Raw genomic sequence first — 25,803 nt, 5'->3', positions numbered from 1 at the left:
GAGATCTGTTCCTTAAGAGCTGCTGCTACAAGCTCCTGGAGTTCTTTGAAGCAGCAGTTCCCTGATATCATGTGGTATTGGTGGTGATATTCTGCAGAAGCTTTAGCTCCTCCCACTGATATCGCATAACCTTTAGGTGTGTCCCAAGGGCTCTCTGTCTGGAATCAAGAGTTTTTTGCACACTGTCTATATGCCCAAGGCAATGTTTTTCAAGTATAAACTCCAATCCTTCTTCAAGGAGATCTATGAGTAAAGTTTAAAAAAATAGTATATCTTAGTGAAGTCAATTGTAGTTAAATTCTAGTTCAATCCTTGCATCCAGTTTCAAAGGGAAGGAAAACACATATGCCTTCAGCATTCACTGGGTATAGAAGCTTAGAAGGTATACAGATGATGTTTTTTCCTTTGGCATATGTCGGCATCTGTAACTTTTTGAAATACCTGGCAAGTTCTCAACATGGATAACATTAAGATTCTGTGAAGCAGAAATTAAACATTTGGTAGATAGGTTTTCTGTGATACAAAGAAAAAAAAAGGTTCTCTTTTGCCATATAATATTTGTGAGGAGAGAGAAGGTACCACCTGCCTATAACCCTTTTTATGTTTTTGCAGCACACTGATACATTCATAGTACATCCCTAACTATTCAAAGATTGTCTCATGATACAGTGTATTGCTTACTTGGGATAAGCTTCACACACTTACGTCTCTCAGAGAACATAAATGAATAGATTATTTTTGTTGGCCTGCCCCCTCTTGGTACCCAAAGTTCTCATGCTCATATTGCTTAGGCTTGATATCTTAAGAAACTATTTATTTGCTTTTATGCTAATGAACTCAGAGGATTCCAGGCTATTTGGGCAACCTATAGGGTCAGTCCTGTTTTGGCAGCTTGTAATATTTCACTCAATTATTGATTTCTAATAACTATCAATCACTTTTTCTGTAATATAATAACTCCTCAAAAAGGAATAAAACCTTAAAAATACAGGGATGTGCAAAATGTGGTGATTCAGGAATAGAATCTCCTAGAAAACTCCAGAATGTTCTGTTTCTTCTCTGGACCATGCTGAACTATGCCACTCCAGCACTGAAAATGATTTCCTCTCTGGACAGCTTTGTTTTCTTGAAGTTCTCTGAACATTCTGTTCCCGAATCACCAAAGTTTGCACCTCTTAATCCATTACCTTAACATCAGAACACAGCCATACCTTATTAATCTGGGTGAACAAATGTATTCTCAGCTGATGCTGAAAGCTTCATGTCTTGGCAACGTTCTTGAGGAGGAAAGGAATTTTAACCTGAGACACCTATATTGAGAACGCCCTCTCTTGGGCTTCTTGTTGTTATGGTCCATGGAGTCAAGCATGACTCCTGGTGACTACAGAGACAAGTCCTTGCAGTTGTCTTGTCATATTTAATGGCATTTTCAGAAGTGATTTGCCTGTATCTTTCTTCCTAGGACTGAGGAAGTGGCCAACCCAAAGTCACCCAGCTGGCTTCTGTGCCTAAGGCAGGACCAGAACTAAAAGTCTCCTGGTTTCTAATTCATGTTAACCACTAGATCTAACTGGCTGCCTCACAGCAATTTCCTGGCAATAAAGCAATAATAACAGAGCATAATCAGATTTTAACAATAAGGGTACTGTGTAATGGAGACAGCATTGCTTATTGCTAGCGCATGGATAGCTGTGGCCAGGCTAGCCCTCTCCAGGAACTAGCCATAGGTAGTGGTCAATTGGAACAGAAAAAAAGGCTTTTCTTCCAGAGGAAGAAATGTGCTCCGTAGATAATGAGGGCCCCAGGAGCATTCTGAAACTCATCGTCTCCTTAAGAAGAAACATTCCCCATCTAGAACAAGAAGCCACCTATCTGCAGTGCCACCATTGTCTGGATTCAGCTCCAGTTTATCATCTCTTGTTGAAAAAAAAAATCACTGCATTCAGACACCTATCTAAAAGCGGTACAAATTCTCTTGATTCAAGAATATAAAGAAATACAGCCTGCTATTTTCAGTGTACTGATGAAGTCTCTGTTGGTGTTTTCATATAAATGTTAGACAACACTGGGAACAGAATAAAATCCTGTGGAACTCTACAGCTTAAATTGCCATCCGAATGAGATACAGTCACTCAGTGCTGTTTCTCTTAAGAATAGCCCAGAAGTAGGAAAGGCGCCACTTTAACAGTGTGCCTTGAATTCCTTACCTTGCGTCACAGAAATGCTCCTGAAGGACACTGTGGTCAAAAGAATCAGGAGCTGTTGAGAAATTGAGCAGGAACAACAAGTTTGTATTCCCCCAGTCTCTCTGATAGAGATCTTCCATCAGGGCAACCAAGGTTGTTAAGTCCCTAAGTATGGGACTTAATTTGGCCTGAACTTAATTTGAATTTGGATGCTAGTGGTAATATACTCCTGCATAAGATAAAGATGAATGATAAAAAAAAAATACCCAAGGGGTTGGTCCTTCTCAGAGAATAAATAAAAAATTATCTTCTTTTCCAGAACCTTCTGCAGATCTGATTATGAATGTTAGCCGATGTCGACGCCTTCTTGTGGTTCTTTCTTATCCATACCTGGAACAGGAATGGTGCAATAATAATTTCAGGTAACCAGACAGTCATTTCTCTAAGATATGTGTGTACTTTATCCCTTCTTTCATTATGCCTGTTTTTTTGAATGCTGTACTGGCTTGTTAACTACATTTTGCTATGATGCATGAACTAATAAATTGTTTCTTGTATGATTCCTCCAAACCAAGATTTCGAACTGTTAATTCATTCTGGTTTCCAATCTCTGTTTCATGAGTTCATGCAAATCACTGTTTGATTTGAATGTCATGGTAAACTGTGACTTGAAAAACCAATACAATAAACATTCTGTTCAGCTGACTATGTGCATGTGGCTCATTCCCAGTCTTCTAAGCTATGGTGGAAGGACTGGGGAATATAATATTTGAATGCAACCACTCTTTTTGATTGGCTCCTAGATCACCTTATTCACAGCAACTAAATCTCTCCTCTGAAAGTGGTACACAGGAGACTAAAATTTGTACTTTGCATGTTAGCTTCTGACATTTGAGCAATTTACATGTTTCTAAGCTTAATGAAATTTGGAAATGATATATATTAGACGAGTGAATCCAATGCAAGAGTTTTCCTGCAGAGTGGAGGACTATAAATAATTACAAAAACCAAGGTTTGTTGGTGATTCTGTAAACCCATTGCCTGTTTTCCAGGGAAGGACTTTGGAGACTGCTGGAACTGTCCCGGAAGCCAATCTTCATTGTCTTTGAGAGCCAATATCGAGAAATAGCACATCCAGCCATTAATTTGCTAAAGCAGCACAAGAGCAACGTGACCTTGTTGATGTGGCATGCTGGCTCCATGGTAAACAGGGGGCAAAAAGACTGTAGCCTCATCATTTGGGGTTTTTTTTTAATAGCAAGACAATATTTAAGATGTTATTCTAAATGTAGAGTAGCTTCTCTTCTGAAAGAGAAGAGAACCAAAGGCAATCCTTTAATTATTTGACCTAATAGCATTACATACTGAGAACCTTTGTCTATTCTTTGAGGCCTAGATTTTGATTTCATGTAATAGAAAAGTAAATTATAAACATTTCCTAATTGTTTATCTTTTCATAATTGACTATTTCAGAAGTTGTAAAGCTGTAACTCTCCAGATATTGCCAAACTAGTAGTCCTAGCAGCTCCAGCCAGCATAGCCAGTGTTGGGTGCTGAGATTTGTAATTTTCAACTTCTTGTGGGTAGAGGTTCCCCATCCTTGCTTAATAGGTTGTTACACTGAATGCCTGTTGGCTAGAGAATAGATTATTGGGGCTGACAGGGTGCTTCTCATATACTTATATATACAGATGTGACTTGATTTGTGCAGAGGATAAGAAAAATTGTGAACTAGTCTTGAGAACTGCAGAAAATTGTAAGAAAAAAGGTTGTAATGCCTTGTCTTTAAAAGAAACAAGCAGAAATCCATAGGGAGGCACCAAACACATGAAAAATAAGAATTGATAACATAAACTGTTTTTCATATGAGGTGTTTAATGCACAGATAGTTCAAAGGCAAGGGAAAGTTATGGATTGGTAAAGATGAAAAAACACAAATATTCTCCAAAGCAGGAATGTAGAAAAGTGTTATACCAACTTAGAAGTTTATAATTGAGACTTATTTCCGTTTTCATATTAGTAGTAAATGGATAATAAGATGGTCTTTTTCATGAAGTTATTGAAGGTGGGATGGAAACTTCTCTTTGAGATATGAAAATAATTTTACATGAGCCTAGTACAAGTTGAGTATTTGAAACAATCCTTATTCCATAGACAAAAACAGCATATGTGATTTTTTTTTCCTCCCTAGGAATTATCTCCTGGCTCAGAAAAAGAAGTGTCTAATTTACATTTCCTGTGTAGTATTCCCTGACTTGCACCAGAACTAAATTGTATGATGGGCCAGACTACGATTTGAGAGGCTCAGGAAATTATTTTCTTGCCAAATGGAAATTAATTGGGAAAAGGAGTTCAAGAAGGAGTTCTAAAAATGAATATATTAAAAGACCAAATGAAAACAATTCCAATGAGAGGGGGGGAAAGCACATATAAGAGATAGAAAGAAGACCAGATTCTCAAAGAAAAGTGCCCGTGGAACCATTGCCCCAAGGGAGGACTGGTTCTCCTGCAGTGGATGTGTTCAGTTGAGGGCTAGACTGCCATCTGTCAGGAATGGTTTAATTTGGATTTCTATACAAAGGAGCGGGGTGGACAGAACGTCTTATTCTATGATCTGATAGAAGCCTGGCCACATTTATTTGTATACTTTTTAAAAGGTTATGTTCCTAAGGAAAGGGCATCTTCTTTCATTCTTGGTATGCAGTCTCCAGCATGGCTGGCTTTCTCTTTTATTGCATAGAATACTGGTGCAATTAAAATCTGGAGGGGACATTGTTTGAGTTTGGGTTTTCCCATGGGTGATATTAGGACAAGGCATTTTCAAAGTGTCCGTTGAAGTTTTTGCCTTCCTTGCCTCACTCCAGAAGTCAGGCTTCCAAAATTCTTTCACAGAGTGATTATTTCTATTTTCTGTCAGTACTTTTCCAAACCTTTAACTGATTGAAGCATAGAAGCCATGTGTCATCGGAAGGAGGGGGACTGGCCGGAGTCTGGAGATCATCGCAAGGTGATCTTCATATAATTTTCAGAATTGTGAGGATCTCAATTCTTATTCTGAAGTGAATTTGTTTTTAGATTTGAGCCATATGAACTAGCAGGAAAGGTGATCTGTACTATGTTTGTTTGCTGGTACACACTGTGCTTTTTAAATGTATACCAAAATAAGTGATGCTTCTAGGAAATGTGCCATTTTAAGTAGCATAATCCTTGCTTCTATTCAGTATGCAAGTATTAGCCATTAACAACAGTAACAAGGAACCACTTCCTGATGGTTAAAATAGCTTTGCACAGGTATTCTGTGATAAATGTTGATAAATTCATCTTAAAAATTATTTATAAATATATATATATATTCATTCATTCATTCATTCATTCATTCATTCATTCATATTCCATCAGATAAGTAGCTAGTTTTAAACCCATATAATTACTCTCCCATTCCTGACAAAATAGACTTTAGGTGGACCTTCCCGTTCCCAGCATGGTGATTCTACTTAGGTATGTCCACTGTAGGTGAACAGTTATTTTATTTATTTAATTTCTATAGCTGCCATCTCAACAAGTGACTCTGGGCGACTTACAATCATAAAAACCACAAAACAATTAAAATAATTAAAAACATTTAAAAGTACAGAATAAATATATATGGTCACCAAGTAAACAATGCATGGATGTTAATATAGCCAAGAAACAGGGCCCGTAACACACTCGGGGCCACAGGCCTGGGCACATAACCAGGTCTTCATGGCCTTACGGAAGGCCAACAGGATCAGGGACATCCTGATCTCTGAAGGGAGAATATTCCAGAGGGCAGGCGCTACAGCAGAGAAGGCACGCCTTCTAGTCCACGCCAACTGACATTCCTTGGCTGACGGGACCCGTAGCATGCCCAACCTACCAGACCAAATTGCTTTTCTAATGCTTTTGCCATTGTTGAGGCTTAACCTATTCAGATCCTGACAAATTGTAGAATAACTACAACCAAAGCCGCCTCTTTTGAGGCTTATTACCAGTTAGAAGATGTGCATGATTTAATTTACACTATAAAGAATCCTAAACAAGTAAATAAAAGCTATGAGGGAAATTAAAACGAAGAATGCAGAAATAACTGCCTCCCCTGAAACAATAACAATTTTAAAAATCCTGTTTCAAAAACAGTGCTTCCTGAAAAATTCCACCTTAATCCTACATGTGAGGATTTTGCAGTTTGCAATCAGCACATGAAAGCTGCACAGACTTGAATACATTTTCCATTTACTGATATTTCTGAATCAAATCGGAGCAGTGCATTAATATTTCGTTCTGACTCTCCTTGTGTGAACAAGGGCTTCAGACTGTTACTCTGCCCTTAATGGCTGGGGGCCCTGATTTGTTTTTTTCTTACACTGAGTGTAAAGGTCTCATTTAGCATCTCTCCTTAAAATAAGGCAGCATGAGATAAAATTATCCCAAGAGAGATTTTAAAGTGGTATTTGATGGAGGCTTTTCTATCATGGCTAAATAATTTCATTCAATAAACACAAATGGCTATGTTCCATCAAGATAAGTTCTGAGAACATTGATCCCCATTTTCAAGAAAGGGGACTAGTAAATTATACACCAATCAGTGTAATAGATATTTTAGAAAAATATATGTGAAATGCCTCTTGCTTACTTATGAGGAATGGGTCATATTGCATGATGAAACTGCTGGAGAATAAGCTGGCGGTTAAAAATTAGAGAGTAATTTTGTACTTATTCATTTAATTCATGTTAACATAAATAAGTTGATGCAGCTTTTGTGGACTCTGAATCAGACAAGCCATTTTAATCAATTGAAATACATTCTAGGAGAAACTTGCTAATACCAACATCAATTACTGTTAATTTTATTGAGAGTGATATACTCAAATTGCATATTATATTTTCTTATGTTGCCAGCTATATTTTACCTTCTGCCAGAATTGTGCATTACTGCCCCTTTTCCCCAACATTTTAACAAATTTGCCATCTTAATCAAAAGGGCATTGCTATTTTCCTGTTATAATCACCAAGAAAAAGCTATCTGAATTTCTTTATGCAGTCAGTTCAGTATAATTCTCCTGTCCTGTTCCTGTGCAAGTCTGTTTGACTGATTATGTGCCAACAAGTTGTTGTCAACTCTTAATGAGTACATAGATTTTCTCCATGACAATCTGTCCCTAACCATGTCCTTCAGATCTTTCAACAGTGCACAGATCACTTCTGAAACTGAGTCTATCCACTTGCTGCTGATCTTCTTCTTCTTCTCTTTCCTTCCACCTTTCCCAGCAGTAGAGCCTTCGCCAGAGAGCTAGGTCCTCAGATAATGTGTCCAAAGTAGGATAATTTGAGCCTGGTCATTTGTGCCTTGAGTGAGAACTCTGGGTTGATTTTGTCCATGATCCAAGTGTTTGTTTTCTTGGCTCTCCACGGTATTCTCAGGGGTCTTCTCCAACACCAAAGCTCAAAAGTGTCAATACTCTTGCTATCCTGCTTCTTCAAAGTCCAACTTTTGCTTCCATAGAGTGTCACGGGGAATACCATGGCTTGCACAATTCTGATCTTTGCAGGTATAGACACATCATGACATTTGAATATCTTTTTCAAGGCCTTCATGGTTGTTCTACCAAGTGCTAGTCTGCAGTGTATTTCTTGACTGCTTGTCCCTTTACTGTTTACGGTTGATCCTAAAAAGCAGAAGCTCTCCACCACTTTGATATCTTCATTATCAATTGTAAGACTGGTGGTTCTACCTGTTGTTGTAATGCTGCTTCTTTTCTCTTCTAACATCTCTCTGAAACTCTGTGTTAAGTTCCTTTCTGAGATTTGTGTTCTTCTTGGCTTTTGCTTCTCTTTTCTTCTTGGCAATTTCCATGGTTTGTTCTGGCATCCAGTTTACTTTCTTCTGGTTTTTTTCCCCATTTTTGGCAGTCTGTTTTCACATTCATCCTTAATCACTTCTTTAAGTTCATTCCATAATTCCTCTGGTTCTCTATCAATGAGGTTCAGGTTTTCAAAATGATTCCTGATGTTTGCTTTGAAAATGGTGAGTACGTGTTCAAGATCATACTGTGGAACTTGACTGGCTTTCTTCTTCTTCTTTAGCTTAACTTGGAACTTGCAAATGAGCAGTTTGTGATCTGCTCCACAGCCAGCACCTGCCCATGTCCTTGATGCTATAATTTAGCTCCTACATCCCACTTTAGCAATAATGTAGTCAATTTGATTTTAGGCACACCATCTGGTGATGTCCATGCATAGAGGCATCTTTTTGGTTGTTTGAAGACAGTGTTGGCTATAAAGAAATCATTGGCATGGCAGACATTGTTAAGTTGGTCTCCTGCTTCATTTCAGTTTCCTAAGCCACACAATCCTTGCTGCTGACCCTATTATAAACTATCTTGTAGTACAAAGACATCTTTGAGATACAGAAGTGGTGCTAATTTTCAGTGATCAAATGTGTTTTGCAATTGTTTGTTCTAGTCTCAGATTTTTGAAAGATGGAGGCTTTGTTATGCCTGAAATACCTTCAGAAAAAGCTGTTGTGTTCTTAAACTTCATTGGATAGTAGTCTAAGAGCATTTCCTAGATCAGTTACAGGATTTTTCATCCTAGAAAGTACGCACTGACTTGAGAGAAAGGTAAGTTTCCCCACAAATACCTTGAACAGGGAGGATCATCTTACATTTCTTGAACAGAGGCAGACATTACTGAAAGAAAGGCGATGAGCAGGAGATGAAGGCATCTGGCTGGACATAATGCAAGCTAATAGCTGGAATGGAGACAAGGGAAGAGCAGGGAAGAGCAGGAGAGAGGGAGAATCTGGCACCAGCCCTGCCTTGTTTGGAATGAGAACTGTAGAAATATATGGGGCATCCATGGGTGAAAAACTTTCTGTACCCTGAGACTCTGCAGTTTTTCCATGTCTCCTGTGTATGTGTACATTTGTCCTCTGTGTTTGAACACTGTGGCTGCTCTTTATTCATACAGCTTTATTTTGCCTCAGCCTATGACAGCTGCAAAAGAAAATTGTCTATTTGTATCTGTGTCTCAACTCACCCTGCTCTTTTTCAAGGAAGGTGCAGTAGTAGATCAGTGATCAGCAGATCAGTAAAACAATGAAAAAGAATGGGCCACATCCAGGAAGGTATCTTATGCCTCCTTGTGTCTGAAAATATAGTAAAGTTTGCAAGGGTTTCTATTAGTGTTGCCGGTTAACTTAAAAGCGATACTCAGTTATACAGATCTCAGTGTTTCCATTTCACTTCCTTCTCCAGAATTGCAATCTCTGAATATTACCCAAACAGGTACTGTAATCCTGTAGGATCTCGTGAAGTCCCTTGTTGCATAAAAGGTATTACTGTAAGTTTCCAGAACTGGAATTATTTGGCAGGGGCGTGGGTGGCAGAAACTTGAATGGGGGATTTGGGTAAGTCATTGCATTCATCATGAGAAGGTCAGACTGTCAGGAAATAACAGGATGGGAGAAGGAATTTTTGCAAGGCTCCTGCTCTCTGCTTGACCTCCCTACAGTTTTTGAGGCTCCCCTGGATATACCCACATATTCTTCTGCTTTTTCTTTACAATGATGAAGGAAAGAAATCTGGCATAAAACACATACATAATCAGAATATACAATTGCACTAAAATCCTAAATTAAAGGAAAAGTAGGTTTGTCTGCTAATACCACTTAATATCTCTTCTCTGGTTTTGCAGGATGTTTCATCTCAGAGATGAAACAAGCTGAATGTAGATACTACTCACTGAACTCTACCTGCCTTCCCAGTAACAGGCTTTTTATCTCTTTTGTTCAATCCTTTGGAAGCCAGACCTGGTTCCTGCACTTTACAGATTGCCTGTGAGAATGTTTTTCTCAAGTCAGGGTTTTGAGATATATCACTGAGAAGATTACCTAAGATGATGAGCATATGACAAATCTCTCTGGGTTGTTTTTTCCCTATCCTCTGCTTCTAGGCAATTTCGTCAGCTTTCTGGAAGGAGCTGTGCCTCTCCCTGCCACGGAAAGTATCTTATCAAGGTCTCAGGGGGGATCCCCAAACCTGTCTCCAGGAAGACAAGGATCCAATGCTGATTCTCCATAGCAACTATCCAGAATTCCAGGGGGATTCCCACTCTGAAGGAGACATTGGTAAAAACACTACTGTATTTAATATTAGCTCTCTCACTGTTTCTTAATGGAATGACTCTGAAGTAAACCTTTCTGGGGCATGGTTCTCCAGTGTGAATATCAGGAGGACATTATTTATTTATTTATTTTTATAAGAACTTTATTAAAATTTCAGAATACAAAAGTTAAAATACAAAATACAGAAAAGCTTGAATAAAGAACTAAAAAAGAAAAATAAAAAAGTACAAGAATAGTGAGAAGAGATAAAAAGAAAGTGACTTCTGACCTTCTCCAACACAGATATAAATGCATACTATTAGTAGCTTAATCTCTTACTCCTAATTAAATGTTAACTAACAGTCTTTCTCTTCAGCAAAGGATCGTTACCTTGTCGTGGTGCTGGAGCTAGAGCACCTCAATGATGCCATGAGCTAAACTGTGAAGGGCCACCCAAGATGGGAAGGTCATGACAGAGAGGTCAGACTAAATGTGATTCCTGGGGAAGGTAATGGCAACCCACCCCAGTATTCTTGCCGTGAAAACTAAATGGATCAGTACAACCAGAGATATGTCGGTATACCATCGGAAGATGAGACCCCCAGGTCGGAAGATGGTCAAAATGCTACTGGGGAGGAACAGAGGATGAGTTCAACTAGCCCCAGACGTGATGACGCAGCTAGCTCAAAGCCGAAAGGACGGCTAGCGGCTGACGGTGCTGGTGGTGAATGGCGAATCCGATGTTCTAAGGATCAACACACCACAGGAACCTGGAATGTAAGATCTATGAGCCAGGGCAAATGGGATGTGGTTATTGGTGAGATGTCAAGATTAAAGATAGACATTTTGGGCATCAGTGAACTGAAATGGACTGGAATGGGCCACTTCACATCAAATGACCATCAGGTCTACTACTGTGGACAAGAGGACCACAGAAGAAATGGAGTAGCCTTCATAATTAATAGTAAAGTGGCTAAAGCAGTGCTTGGATACAATCCAAAAAACGATAGAATGATCTCAATTCGAATTCAGGGCAAGCCATCTAACATCACAGTGATCCAAATATACGCCCCAACCACAGATGCTGAAGAAGCTGAAGTAGAGCAGTTCTATGAGGATCTGCGGCACCTACTGGACAACACACCTAAAAGAGATGTTATTTTCATCACGGGAATGCTAAGGTGGGCAGTCAAATGACACCTGGAATTACAGGTAAGCATGGTCTGGGAGAACAAAACGAAGCAGGACATAGGCTGATAGAATTTTGCCAAGACAACTCACTCTGCATAACAAACACTCTCTTCCAACAACCTAAGAGACGGCTTTATACATGGACTGCACCAGATGGACAACACCGAAATCAGACTGACTACATCCTTTGCAGCCAAAGGTGGCGGACATCTATACAGTCGGTAAAAACAAGACCTGGAGCTGACTGTAGTTCAGATCACGAACTTCTTCTTGCACAATTTAGGATCAGACTAAAGAGATTAGGGAAGACCCACAGTTCAGCTAGATATGAGCTCACTAATATTCCTAAGGAATATGCAGTGGAGGTGAAAAATCAATTTAAGGGACTGGACTTAGTAGATAGGGTCCCGGAAGAACTATGGACAGAAGTTTGCAACATTGTTCAGGAGGTGGCAACAAAATACATCCCAAAGAAAGAGAAAACCAAGAAGGCAAAGTGGCTGTCTGCTGAGACACTAGAAGTAGCCCAAGAAAGAAGGAAAGCAAAAGGCAACAGTCATAGGGGGAGATATGCCCAATTAAATGCAAAATTCCAGAGGTTAGCCAGAGGAGATAAGGAATTATTTTTAAACAAGCAATGCACGGAAGTGGAAGAAGACAATAGAATAGGAAGGACAAGAGACCTCTTCCAGAAAATTAGAAACATCGGAGGTAAATTCCAGGCCAAAATGGGTATGATCAAAAACAAAGATGGCAAGGACCTAACAGAAGAAGAAGAGATCAAGAAAAGGTGGCAAGAATATACAGAAGCCCTGTATAGGAAGGATAACAATATCGGGGATAGCTTTGACGGTGTGGTCAGTGAGCTAGAGCCAGACATCCTGAAGAGTGAGGTTGAATGGGCCTTAAGAAGCATTGCTAATAACAAGGCAGCAGGAGACGATGGCATCCCAGCTGAACTGTTCAAAATCTTGCAAGATGATGCTGTCAAGGTAATGCATGCTATATGCCAGCAAATTTGGAAAACACAAGAATGGCCATCAGACTGGAAAAAATCAACTTATATCCCCGTACCAAAAAAGGGAAACATTAAAGAATGTTCAAACTATCGAACAGTGGCACTCATTTCACATGCCAGTAAGGTAATGCTCAAGATCCTGCAAGGTAGACTTCAGCAACTCATGGAGCGAGAATTGCCAGATGTACAAGCTGGCTTTAGAAAAGGCAGAGGAACTAGGGACCAAATGGCCAATATCCGCTGGATAATGGAAAAAGCCAGGGAGTTTCAGAAAAACATCTATTTCTGTTTTATTGACTATTCTAAAGCCTCTGACTGTGTGGACCATAACAAATTGTGGCAAGTTCTTAGTGGTATGGGGATACCAAGTCACCTTGTATGCTTCCTGAGGAATCTGTATAACGACCAAGTAGCAACAGTAAGAACAGACCATGGAACAACGAACTGGTTTAAGATTGGGAAAGGGGTACGGCAGGGCTGTATACTCTCACCCTGCCAATTCAACTTGTACGCAGAACACATCATGCGACATGCTGGGCTTGAGGAATCCAAGGCTGGAGTTAAAATCACTGGAAGAAACATTAACAATCTCAGATATGCAGATGATACCACTTTGATGGCTGAAAGCGAAGAGGAACTGAGGAGCCTTATGATGAAAATGAAAGAAGAAAGTGCAAAAGCTGGCTTGCAGCTAAACCTCAAAAAAACCAAGATTATGGCAACCAGCTTGATCGATAACTGGCAAATAGAGAGAGAAAATGTAGAAGCAGTGAAAGGCTTCGTATTTCTAGGTGCAAAGATTACTGCAGATGCTGACTGCAGTCAGGAAATCAGAAGACGCTTAATCCTTGGGAGAAGAGCAATGACAAATCTCGATAAAATAGTTAAGAGCAGAGACATCACACTGACAACAAAGGCCCGCATAGTTAAAGCAATGGTGTTCCCCGTAGTAACCTATGGCTGCGAGAGCTGGACCATAAGGAAGGCTGAGAGAAGGAAGATAGATGCTTTTGAACTGTGGTGTTGGAGGAAAATTCTGAGAGTGCCTTGGACTGCCAGAAGATCAAACCAGTCCATCCTCCAGGAAATAAAGCCAGACTGCTCACTTGAGGGAATGATATTAAAGGCAAAACTGAAATACTTTGGCCACATAATGAGAAGACAGGACACCCTGGAGAAGATGGAAGGCAAAAGGAAGAGGGGCCGACCAAGGGCAAGATGGATGGATGATATTCTAGAGGTGACGGACTTGTCCCTGGGGGAGCTGGGGGTGTTGACGACCGACAGGAAGCTCTGGCATGGGCTGGTCCATGAAGTCACGAAGAGTCGGAAGTGACTAAATGAATAAACAACAACAGTCTTTCTATAAAAAACTAACAATTTAATTGTCAAAACCCAAAATCAAAACTTCCATTTTTTCCAGTTACAAGCAAATATTCCAAAAGCAGTTTCCAAGTAGTAACAAATCCAGTCACAGTATTTTCTCTTATCAGTGCTCTCAATTTTGCCATCTGTGCCAATTCCTTTAATTTCAGCATCCCATCTTCCATTGTGGGAATTTGTGCATCTTTCCATCTTTGCACATTCAAAAGTCTTGCTGCTGTTACCATATACAAGAACAAAGTCCCAAATTTTCTTTGAAGTTATCAGTCCATCAAGCCCCAAAGGAAAAGTTCTGGTTTCAACTGTATATTAACTTTATGGATCTTTTGAATTATAAAGCATATTTGCTCCCAAAATTTCTTGGCTATATCAGTAGGACATAATTGATGTTACTGATTCTGCTGGGGCCTTAATTTACTTTTCTTTCTTTTTTAATTATCCCACAATTGGTGAAAAAGATTGAGACTTGTAGCTAATGCTTAAAAGAAAAAACTTATTCTTGTTTTACCTCTAATAAACAGATTTCTTCATTCATTCACAAAAGATAAAATCTGTTCATTAGGAAGTTACAGTGGAGGCAAATGAAAAAGTATACCCCTTGAGTAGTGAAGCCTATCCAATCACTTTTAACTTAAACTGTATTCTCTTCTTCCAGGCCAGGTTTGCACAGTTAGGTTTAATCACAATTATTACTAATTAAGGTAGCTTAACCTTCACAATAGTTATGTTGGGACATCTTGGCCTAATATCTTAATATGTTTCAACTGATTACCAACCTCATCTCCATTCCTTGCTGTTCCTGTGGCCTCCAAATGGCCTAATGGACAAGCGTTGTTTGGTGGCTAATGTAGAATGACATCAGTTTAACTATCCCTTCATTGCCCAGACACCCATGGCATCAGTCTATATAGTAGTCAATGTTTTACCAGACAGTGAACCTCATTGGCTTACTGTGGCACAGTTTACTGCATGCTAATTAATCCATATGTGTTTATAAATTCACATTAAATACTGATCAGCAAGCAAGACAGGAGTTTCTATAAAACACAATTTGCAGTAACCATAAATTGTGTGTGTGGTATAGATATATGGAAATTACATCTTAATTATTGTGATAAATTTATTTGAATGTAGCAATATGGGAGGGTGGCTTATAATCTTTTCATTAAGTAACATTCCAACTTCCTCTGTCATATACTGTATATCCCAATATATCAAAGCTGAAAAAAGAAAGCAATAAGAAACATGAATCAGAATTGGAAGGGGATATTTAGGCCGTCAAGTCCAATCCCTGCTCAGTGCAGAAATCCAAATTAGAGGATGCTCAACAGATTTCCATCTAGCCTCAACTCAAACAAATGCAGTGAAGTTGAATCTACCACCTCTCTGTATAACTGGCTCCAGGGTTGAGCTGCTCTTACTGTTTTTTTCCCCTTTTTTAATATTTGGGAAAACCTTTTCCAATATTCATTCAGAGTCTCCCCTTCTGTAATTAAACACATTGTGTCATATTTTATATTCTGGAACAACGAAGAACAGATCTTGACATTTTTTCTTGTGCATGATATCTTTTAGGTACTTGAAGTCTATCCTCATATCCTCTCCACTGCAGGTCTTCTCTGAAGGATAAATATTCAGAATTCTTTCAACCTCTTTTTGTAAGGCTTCATTTCAGTTTCCTCGATCATCTTTACTGCCCTTCTCTGTACCTTTTCCAGTTTGTCTGACTCCTTCTTAAAATGGGGAGGTGTCCACAGCAATACCATACTTGAGGTGGGATCTGACCAAAGCAGAATAAAGTGGAACAATTACTTCCCATCATTTGAAAAAAATCAGGAGGAGTCTAGTAGCACCTTTTTATAGTTCCCATGATTTGGAAACTCTACTTCTGTTGATATAACTGAAGTTGCATTTACCCTTTTCCCAGCCATATCATGTAGCTGACTCATATCCAGTTTGAAATTGTCTTGTATTTCAACCCCTTTTTCAAAGGTACTATTATCAAGCTAGGCATCCCATTGTACATTTGTGTCCTTGATTTCTATTTTCTAAATGAAGAACTTGGCATATGTCTGTTACATGTCGTTCAGTTATATTCAGCCCACTCCTTTAACCTGTCAAGATACTTTGTAATGTTATATTTGCCTTTTTGCTCTCTTATTCAATTTTCTGCCATATGCAAATTTGATAAACATTTCTGCCACTTCTTGATCCAGTTTAGCCTAGTGGTTAAGGTGCTGGGCTAGAAACCAGGAGATTGAGAGTTCTAGTCCCTCCTTGGGCATGAAAGCCAGCTGGGTGACCTTGGGCCAGTCACCCTCTCTCAGCTCAACTCACTTCACAGGGTTGTTGTTGTGGGGAAAAGAGGAGGAGGAAGGAGTATTAGGTATGTTCCCCACCTTGAGTTATTTTTAAAAATAATAAAGGTGGGATAAAAATAAAATAAATAAATAACAGAGGGTTCCAGTCTGAATTTTATGGTGCCTTGTTTGATCCTTCACTCCTGTTTGATAAGGACTCTTATCCTTAGTAAGGACTCTCCAGTTTGATAAGCAGTCTTTGATTACGATTTTTGAGGCAGCTATGTTGGGACGCGGTGGCGCTGCGGGTTAAACCGCTGAGCTGCCGATCGGAAGGTCGGCGGTTCGAAACCGCGCGGCGGGGTGAGCTCCCGTTGCTCGTCCCAGCTCCTGCACACCAAGCAGTTCGAAAACATGCAAATGTGAGTAGATTAATTGGTACCGCTTCGGCGGGAAGGTAACGGCGTTCCGTGAGTCATGCCGGCCACATGACCACGGACGGGTCCTTAGGGACAACGCCGGCTCCAAGGCTTAGAAACGGAGATGAGCACCGCCCCCTAGAGTCGGACACGACTGGACTTTATGTCAAGGGAAACCTTTACCTTTACCTTATGTCTCCATTTAGTTCTTATGCCATTCAGCCTTTACTTAATTAACTTACTACTCAGAATGTCACATGGCATTTTGTTGGATGCTTTGCTGAAATCTAGATGTATTTGTCTACAACTTCCCAACTTCTACTCAACAGGCTATCCAATTTTTAAAAAATGAGATAAAGTTAGTTCATTTTAGTTTTTGACAAATATGCACTGAGAGCTGGTAATTACTTCAGTGTTTTCAAGGTACTTATAGATTGATCTTATTATGATCTGCTCTAGAGTTTTCCCAAATATTGATGTCAGACTGAGGAGTCTGTAGTTCCTGGATCCTCCTTTTCCCCCTTTTTGAACAATATTTGTTCTCTGTCAGTCACCTGACATTTGACCCCTTGTACAGGATTTTTCAAAGATAATATGTAATGCTTTGGCCAGACTCCTTCAGTACCCTAGATGTGGTCTATCTGGCTCTGAAGAGAAACTCATTTGAAGTAAAATAGTTGTTCTCTGTGTTTCTATCAAACTTAAGCTGCAATACTGCCCATTTATTCTGTTCTTCACAGTTGCTTGCTGGAACACATGCCTGCCACTGAGGCAAAGTAGCCATTGAATGGCTCTGTTTCTATTCTGAAGGGCAGTCTTCCATCTCCAGAGCCTGTAACCTGGAGAAATCATAGTTACTTCATGTTATTCCTTTTTAGGCATTTAGGCCTAGGGGTGCACATTAGATCAAAGATAGGAAAATGCATCTGTGGGCATTCATTAAATCCAGAGGATTTAATGAACTAATCCTGGCATTGGGGATTTGCTAATACAGGCTGAGCTTGCAGAGCAATATATTTTAATTTTAGCAACAGGAGCAAAATAAGTTTGGTGCTCATAAAAGATTTACCAGCATCTGGCAGCACAAAACCTAGCTCACTTATACTCTGAATTTTAGTTGTTGGGAAAAATAAAAGTAATTCATGAGTTTGGCTGGGCTTTTCTTACAGTTGAGACAGCAGTGGTTGGCTTCTTTTGCAAAAGGGATGTGTCCACTGTCATGAATAAGGATTGTTCATTTCACAGTATTGGTCTACACCTTGTTCGAAGCTCTCATTTGTCTGTTGCTGTGTACAACAGCATCTTTGGATGCTCAAGCCTTCATACGCTCTAGCTTGCATGAGAATTTAGGAATTATAATTTGGTTTCTCTTGCCTTTCCCCCAACCAAAGCATCAGAAGTGAAAAACTATAAGGAAATTCAAAAGTTATTTCCTAAATAGAAGTACAGGATGAGATAATAAGACCTGATGGGAGTCAACCTTCATAAAATGCATGCAAAAAATAATCAAAATAATTTGTATCTTCTGCATCAGCCCAAGCAAATGTTGCCTGGCTGTGTGGTCTGTTAATAATTTGTATAATCTAAAGGATAATGAACCTGTCTGTACCACAGTGCAAGTGTCCATAGAGCATCCTGCTTTTGGCATGTCACCTGAATGCTAGCCATGTATGCTTCTAATATTACTGAGCATTTCATGTCGAAGAAGAATTCCGCAGTGGGAAGAGTTGTTTGACTCACAGTATCGCCAAACATCATGAGCCAGTCAGATTTGTATTCAAAATGAAGTAATTATGGAATTGCAGCAAGATCATAATGGATTTGTACATCTGAAATAATTAGATAAAAGTTAGATTTCAAGGGAGAAATTTTGGAATCTCTGAGGGAAGATTGGGAACATCAAATCTATGTGCTGCCCTCATTGTTGAGTAAGACAATGATATAGGAAAGAAGGAAAGGAAAGGATGTAAAAGAACAGGATGAATTGCATCTACACTTTTACCTCTGTGTAAACCTCTAGTTTTCTCCTGCATATTATCTTCTTGTAAAATCTGCAAATATATATATGAGGACAAGCAATGTACTTTATGGCTTTATGTAAGGAGAGAGAGCAATGTAGTACTTTGTGGTGATCAGAACTTGAAGGCTAAGAGCCATTCAAATTGTTCCTTTCTCTGCTAATTGACACAGGGCACCATCTGATGCGAACTTCTTCTGCATAAAACCTAGATGAACAAAAAAATTAATCAGAGTTAAGGACAAATATTTAAGAAGTGGAACTTGCACAAGAAAAGTTTTTATTGGGTTGCAGCTTGCTTCTTTTTTGTCTCCCATTCTGTTGCCCTCAGTGGTTCCCACATCCACAATTTGTGTAGGGTTGTCTATAAATTAGCTGAAGAATTTTGTCATAGAGTCTGCCTTTGGAAGGTCTTTGCTTGCAGTAGGCTACTGTAGAACAGCATGCTGGACTAGGTAGGTCTTGTGGTCTGATTCAGAATGGATTTTCCTATGGTGGTATTGATTTGTTATTTATTTCTGTTATTTATACATCGTTCTAAAGACTTCTAGCAGTTCACAATTGTATGAATGAAAAAAGCATAATAAACATACAATAAAAGGGGAAATCAGCTACAACTATCCTTTCAACCATCAAATTGTGCTTGCCAGCATGAGGCAATTTCAGCTTTCAAACACCTGTAGAATAATTCCATTTTTACAGCCTTTTGAAATGAAGCCAATTTCAGCTTTCAAGCACCTGTAGAATAATTCCATTTACAGCCTTTTGAAATGAAGCCAAGCATCATACTGGTCAGGCAGCAGATATTCCTGTCCCTCCCTCCCTTAGTAACCTTGGGCCGCTGGACAACTGCTGATACTGTACAATAAAGATGAAGTAAGACTGCTTTAGTGCTCTTACCTGCACAGTGCAGGTTTGAGCATCAGCTCTTAGTGTGCTCAGTCAAGTTCACTTCTTGACTTTCTCAAAGCATGATTTCTGTTGCTTCTTGCTTCATCTTCCAAAACTTGGTAAACCAGAGAGCACCGCAGGTTCTGCTGACTGCTTGAGGGCAATTTGTCAAGTGCTCCAGTCACCTTATGTTTACAATCTTCAATCAGACACTTGACAGAACTGCCTACAAGATTAAGAGGAAAATCCTTAAGTGTCCGCTGAAAACCTTCTGGATCTTTAAGGCATTGGGATGGCCCATCCTAATTAAGCCTACAAAGGTCACAAGTGACAAATTGTATTTGAATCAGAAAATGATCTGATCTTGGCAATAGACTCAAGATTGTATTCTCCATCTCCAGATAACTCAGCAATTGCTCTGAAACAAAATGAAGTCCAATTTGTGTCCACATAATGTATGTGAATTGGCCCAAGATTATTGGGAAAGTCTTATGGTTGCTATGGAAGCCATGATATCTGAGCTCTGCCAGACCCTTCCCCAAAGGCATGGAAATTAAAGTTACCCACTAACTGGGGGAGAGATTCCAACTTCAGCCCAGTAACAAGATTCAGGAGATCAGGAAGGGATCTTGCTGGGCAGCACGCAGATAGTATCTGAGCAGGATTCCCATCCTTTCCCTATAGCACAACCTAACAGACAGGCACTCATGCACTGACAATGAAGATCAGTGAAGATTGTCACCCCCTTCCCCTCCCTTGATGTTGGGTTGGTGCAAGACCCCAAACCTGGGAAGGCAGATTTCCAAAAGGACTGCATCTCTGTCCTTGTTCATCCAGGTCTTGATAGTACATGCAGAGCAGTATCACTTGCAATGTTTATACATATCTCATAAATGTATAACTGGAGGTTAATTGAAAGTTGTGACCACAAATTAGTGGAAAGAGAATGAGCAACTTTCTATTTCCAAATTAAATTAACAAATTCACTTTAGTTTTGAAACTCCAATTTCCTATGGGTTGAAAAATCAGTCCCTTCACTCCTGTCTATGCCAAGTGAAGACATATTTTGAAATGAAGCACTTGGAGTAAGTCTAAAACTACCAACTGAAGATCAAACCACATGAGACCCTAGAGGTCTGTAATCGGAGTTCTCCCACAGGGCTCCAGCTTTGATTGAAGCATTGACCACAAATAATGTTAATTCATTTCCTCCAGTGGAATTGTCTCCCAGTCATAGATCTCCTGGATTTCATATTAATTTAAACATTATACTGATTTAATAGCATTTTGCATTTCCCCCAAGGAACTCTAGAAACTGTAGTACTGTCAAAGAAAAAAAAGGTAGAGGTCTCAAACAGAAATATTAGCATTCAGAACAATGTACAATTTGCAGGAAACTAAGCTACTTAAGCTGAGCTGTCGATCGGAAGGTCGGCGGTTCGAAACCGCGCGGCGGGGTGAGCTCCCGTTGTTCGTCCCAGCTCCTGCTCACCTAGCAGTTCGAAAACATGCAAATGTGAGTAGATCAATAGGTACCGCTTCGGCGGGAAGGTAACGGCGTTCCGAGTCGTCATGCTGGCCACATGACCCGGAAGTGTCTATGACAACGCCGGCTCCAAGGCTTAGAAACGGAGATGAGCACCGCCCCCTAGAGTCGGATTCGACTGGACTTTACGTCAAGGGAAACCTTTACCTTTACTTAAGCTACTTAAACATATTGAATAGGTTCAGTGTTAGATATAGCCCCACTTTGAATATTTCGTAGGGATTATAATATGCTCAGTTATTTCAAAGTAACTAGTCCTGTGTGAACATTTGTAAATACTACCTTGTTATCATTTCTTTTCTGTCCTACAGTCGTCCGGGGACCCGTTATCAAAGGCCCACCACCAGTTCGTATGATTGGTCCTGATGGTCCATGTCTTGGGGCAATGGAAGAAGTACAGCTTGAGGAAAACCAGAAGAGTGAGATAGACATTTCTGACCTGGGATCTCGCAACTATGAAGCAAGGACAGACTTTTACTGCCTAGTGACAGAAGATGATATATAAGGCCTGCTAAGATATTCCTGTGAAAATGACAATTTTTATCAGCATGGTGTTCCTTGACAGGGATAATATGCTTGATTAGTCTCTTTAATCCAGAACGACCCATGAAGTACTATAGAATTCTCACCTGGTCTTAATGCTTTTCAACATGTTTATCACTAACTTAGATGAAGGGTTGCAGTGGAAGAAATGTTCAGGTGACACAAAACTCGGAGGAGTAGCTAAGACTTCAGGAGATAAGAATAAAACAGCAGAGGCTTGACATCCTTCTGTTGGGCACTGCATTAAACAGGGCAGTTGGATAAGGTAGCCTCTGAGCCCCCTACATGATTCTATAAGCATTCACCACTGAGATGGATACAAGGTTTCTGGGGACATCTGGTTATCTTGTACACAATAGTGCCATACAATTCCAGATAATGATCTTGCATCAGATCACCATGCTGGGACTTACCTAAGCAGCAGGACTGGCAAGCTTTTCAGTTACTGCTAACATCTCCAGGTAGGTTTTGATATACAAGAAAGGAACATTAATGACTAAACATTATTAGTGTAATTGAAATTATAAAGGGAAATATCAACACTAAGATGATCTGAGACTCCATTCTTGCTAGAAAAATGCAAAGAATGGCAGGTTTCTAAATGAAAAAGAGCTTTGATTTTCTTTGGAAGAAAGTATCAAGACACTTACTTGTACTTATTTCCATGTACATTTGAAAATGCTGCCGTAGTATACGCTATCACCAATGGATGCAGACCTGCATAGAATTTTAGGCCAATAGAATACTATTGCTATTTATTATTTATATAGTGCCATCTAAGTAGATGATGGCATTCTTTATTGGGAATTGGGAAACTAGATTAGTTTCATCGCAAATTGGTTTCATTGGTTTCATTTCTCAAGCACTGTTAGTCTTTGGTAGCTAAAAATCAGAAACTGTCTGGTACCACCTTTTCAGATAAACACATTGTATTAAGGCATACTGTAAGCTTTCATAAGCTAAGGTCACATCATCAGATGCATGGAGTGACTCAAGTGATGCAGGATTTAAATTGGGATGAGGCAAGGGAGAAGAGATGACTGTGGTTATGCAGATCCAGTTTACATGTAAGATAGATTGCAAGTACCTTATCAAAACCTATTCGTTGAGATCTTCTAAAATATTTCAATCTGTTCAGAAATCTCTTGTTCAATTGCACTGGTAACGTTCCTTTTTTCCAAGGGGAAAATTCATACATACTGTACATACATATTAGAGTATCCAAGCTGGTTTCAGTAATAGGAAGTAACTTGAAAGAAAAAAAAGGAAAGAAAAATATCTTAGATGCCTATTGGTAGGGGAAAAAGAGAAGGGATACAGGAACGGGGCTGGGAAGGAGACCAAAATTTTTTTAAAAAGAATTTGGAGATGGAGGGCAAGTATGATATCAAAACATTTAAAACAAATGTCCCAGGAAGTATCAGGAATTGTGGAGTCCTTGGTGCTATCTGAGCCTTGTTGTTTTCTTGCAGACATTTCATTGCCAGACTAGGCAACATCTTCAGGTTGCACTGAAGATGTTGCCTAGTCTGGCAATGAAACATCTGCAAGAAAACAACACTTCAACCCTGAGCTACAAATAGTCTCTTCGATTGGTAGTATCAGGAATTCAATTGGGATACACTATAGGATTGTGAGCAGCTGCTCAAGTTCTCAAAATTTGAAAGTCCAGAAATTAGGACTAATTCTTTTAAGCAGTAGAGTAAGCATAGCATATTGAAATTGCCCCTCAAGTTTTATCCAAATTAAACCCCAAGAAAAAGTTGATTTAGAGAGCAGAAAGGTTATCTTGCAATGATATTAGAGTGATGGTGCTTGACCAAGTGTTTCTTTGTTCTCTGATCATTGTAATGACAAAAGTTCCTCTTCAAAAGGTTTCTTGTTAGAAAAAGATTGTCCAATATTCTAAACCACTTTACTCTCTTCAGACAAGCTTCTGTGTATCAAAGGACCAAGCACAACAGGAACATTTCAACAAGCCAACCTTACACTGGGCTTAAATACTGGTTTGTGCAATTCAAAAGGCAGCTGTTTTTACTCTAAAGATTGGACTGCAAATAAAGTGTTGCCATTTTAGCCAGCTGTAGCCCATTTCCTTCTGGTATAGGCAGATGTGACCAGTGGACTACCAGGCTTTGGTCTCAGCATCACAACTGACGCTGTCCTTTTCATGCACACCAAGAGAGCAAAGCTGAACTGGGAAAATGGCAGGTTTTTCAAGCAAAGACAGAGTCACTTCCAGGCTAACTGGATCCTTGGAACTATCTTGAGAGAAGGGGTTAAAAAGGTAAAATTGCAAATGAGAGCCTCTGTTTCTTGTATATCAATAATTTATTTTCAAGAAATCTTAGTAAAGAACACCGTTACCAAGCATATTATCATTATCTAAGGTTAGTCCATTTCATTTGGCCTATAATGTCAGCCAGAGTTTGAGGCCCACTTGGCACCTTGCTTTAACTGGCTGAAATGACATCTGAGTCCATTTACCCTTACTTTCCTTCAGAAATTGAAAAGTTTAGAGGATGTCTGCAGGCGTATTTCTCCCTCTTCCAATGCACTTTTTGAAGTCAAAGTGAAGTTTGGGAGGTGTCTGGTGAGGGTGAGGGATAGTACATAACACAAGACAATGCAGCATGAACACAGAATGCAGAAAGGAAGGACTGGAAATGCTCATTTTGGTCTACATCAAAGCCCAGTGCAACTCTTGGATCAAGACGCAGCCAGGATATGACACGAAGTCCCATTTCTTTAAAGAACCACTGGATGAAGGAGAGGAGCATTCTCTAATACTGTTCAAGCAGCACATACCTGAATTCCATTATGTTAAAGCATCTCCTTAAAGTTCTTGAAAGTTTGTATGCTTTTTGGTACATCTGCTACATTCAGTGTTTGGGAGCATGATCTTTTGGGTCCATGCAATATGTGCATCTTTTTTTATCCTGAGGACTTTCATGCAGTATATAATAGATTAGATAAATACTCAGCATTAGTTGTTACAGCAAAAGCGGTCTAAAAGTTGGTACTATTTGATGGTAAAGCAAGTGAAAATAGATAGTTGTTGATTATATTGCTCTAAAAATGAGAATCCAGAAGAGAATTATTTAAATATAGGGGGCAAGAAATCATTCAAGAAGCATTGGCTTGTTATGTGACCTATGGGTGACAGGAATACTAAAGGAAGACTGCCAAGAAAGTGGGTGAATTCTTTTGACAGGTCTTCATCACAGGCTCCGGGCTTCACATGCTAATCATGGCATAAAAGGACAGGTCTCTGACATGGGAAGCCATGTAGAATTGGGACCAGAGTGATTACATTGGTCAAATAATGTCCATAGTTAAATGGCAATGCCTGGAAATGATGGCCCCAAAACAAACATTGTGCAAAGAGTCTCAAAAGGAGAGCTCCAAGCCAGATGTTCAACAAAACAGTGACTCTCCTTCAGTCTTAGTATAAGGTATTGCACTTCGAACAACGCATTTCATATAGATGGAGATGTCTCAACTGGCAAGAACCTTTCAGAAAAGTGCATTACAAAAGAACCAACTATCAAGAGGTTACAGCTTCATCCTTGTTAAAGACAGTTTTTTATTATGGCTTTTAAATAGGAAAAAGGAATTAAGGAACATAAAGGTTTAAAACATTAAGTGGTTTGAAGAAAGCAGATTCAATCTTCCCCCCACCAAACCTCAAGTGAAATTGACTGGCAGCAGTTTGAAGACTGATTCCTTCATACCACACCTACTTACAGAATTGACTCTAGCAAAAGGTGGTCATAGCTGTTAACTTAGCTAGCCTTATCTTGCCCAGTCTCTTTTAAAATGGCTATTAGCTATGAACATTAGATAGAATTTCCCCCTTCAGAAACAGTATGGTATTGAAAATTGCTGACAGGCGACGGCCAAGCAAGTTTCTTTGTCTCCACGGAAATGTTCTATTTTTCAGGAACTGTAGGAAATTACAATTTCCTGCAGGAATTAACTATATCTTTGGTCTGATTCAAAGGAGCTTATCATGCATTCTTTTGAGAACTTAATTGTTGGCAGTGCAATCGCATGCAAGTTGTACCCATCTTTTATAAAAGTCTAGGTTTTGAGTTCAGTGTCGCTGCTATTTTTAAGGGCAAGAGCTAGAAACAGCCGGTCTGTGTTACAGTCGCAAGACCCCTGGTCTGAAGTTAAGAAGG

At 39.5% G+C, this 25,803-nt stretch overlaps 1 protein-coding gene across 2 annotated transcripts in view; it reads left to right on the top strand.

Annotated features, from left to right (window-relative positions):
- Positions 1 to 23,695, top strand: part of SIGIRR (single Ig and TIR domain containing) — a 43,380-nt gene extending 19,685 nt beyond the window's left edge. The window contains exons 7-10 of one of the 2 annotated variants that reach the window (XM_063289242.1): positions 2,506 to 2,608; positions 3,239 to 3,389; positions 10,161 to 10,335; positions 21,388 to 23,695. In XM_063289242.1, coding sequence (XP_063145312.1) covers positions 2,506 to 2,608; positions 3,239 to 3,389; positions 10,161 to 10,335; positions 21,388 to 21,581 — 623 coding nt within the window. In that variant the 3' untranslated portion in view covers positions 21,582 to 23,695. The remainder of the gene's footprint in view (positions 1 to 2,505; positions 2,609 to 3,238; positions 3,390 to 10,160; positions 10,336 to 21,387) is intronic. The other variant, XM_063289243.1, reaches the window with a different exon arrangement.
- The last annotated feature ends 2,108 nt before the right edge of the window (positions 23,696 to 25,803 follow it).

Source organism: Candoia aspera, chromosome 1 (genome assembly GCF_035149785.1).
Source record: "Candoia aspera isolate rCanAsp1 chromosome 1, rCanAsp1.hap2, whole genome shotgun sequence".
In the NCBI taxonomy this organism is placed as follows: domain Eukaryota; kingdom Metazoa; phylum Chordata; class Lepidosauria; order Squamata; family Boidae; genus Candoia; species Candoia aspera.
This window is presented reverse-complemented; position numbering and strand designations above follow the sequence as displayed.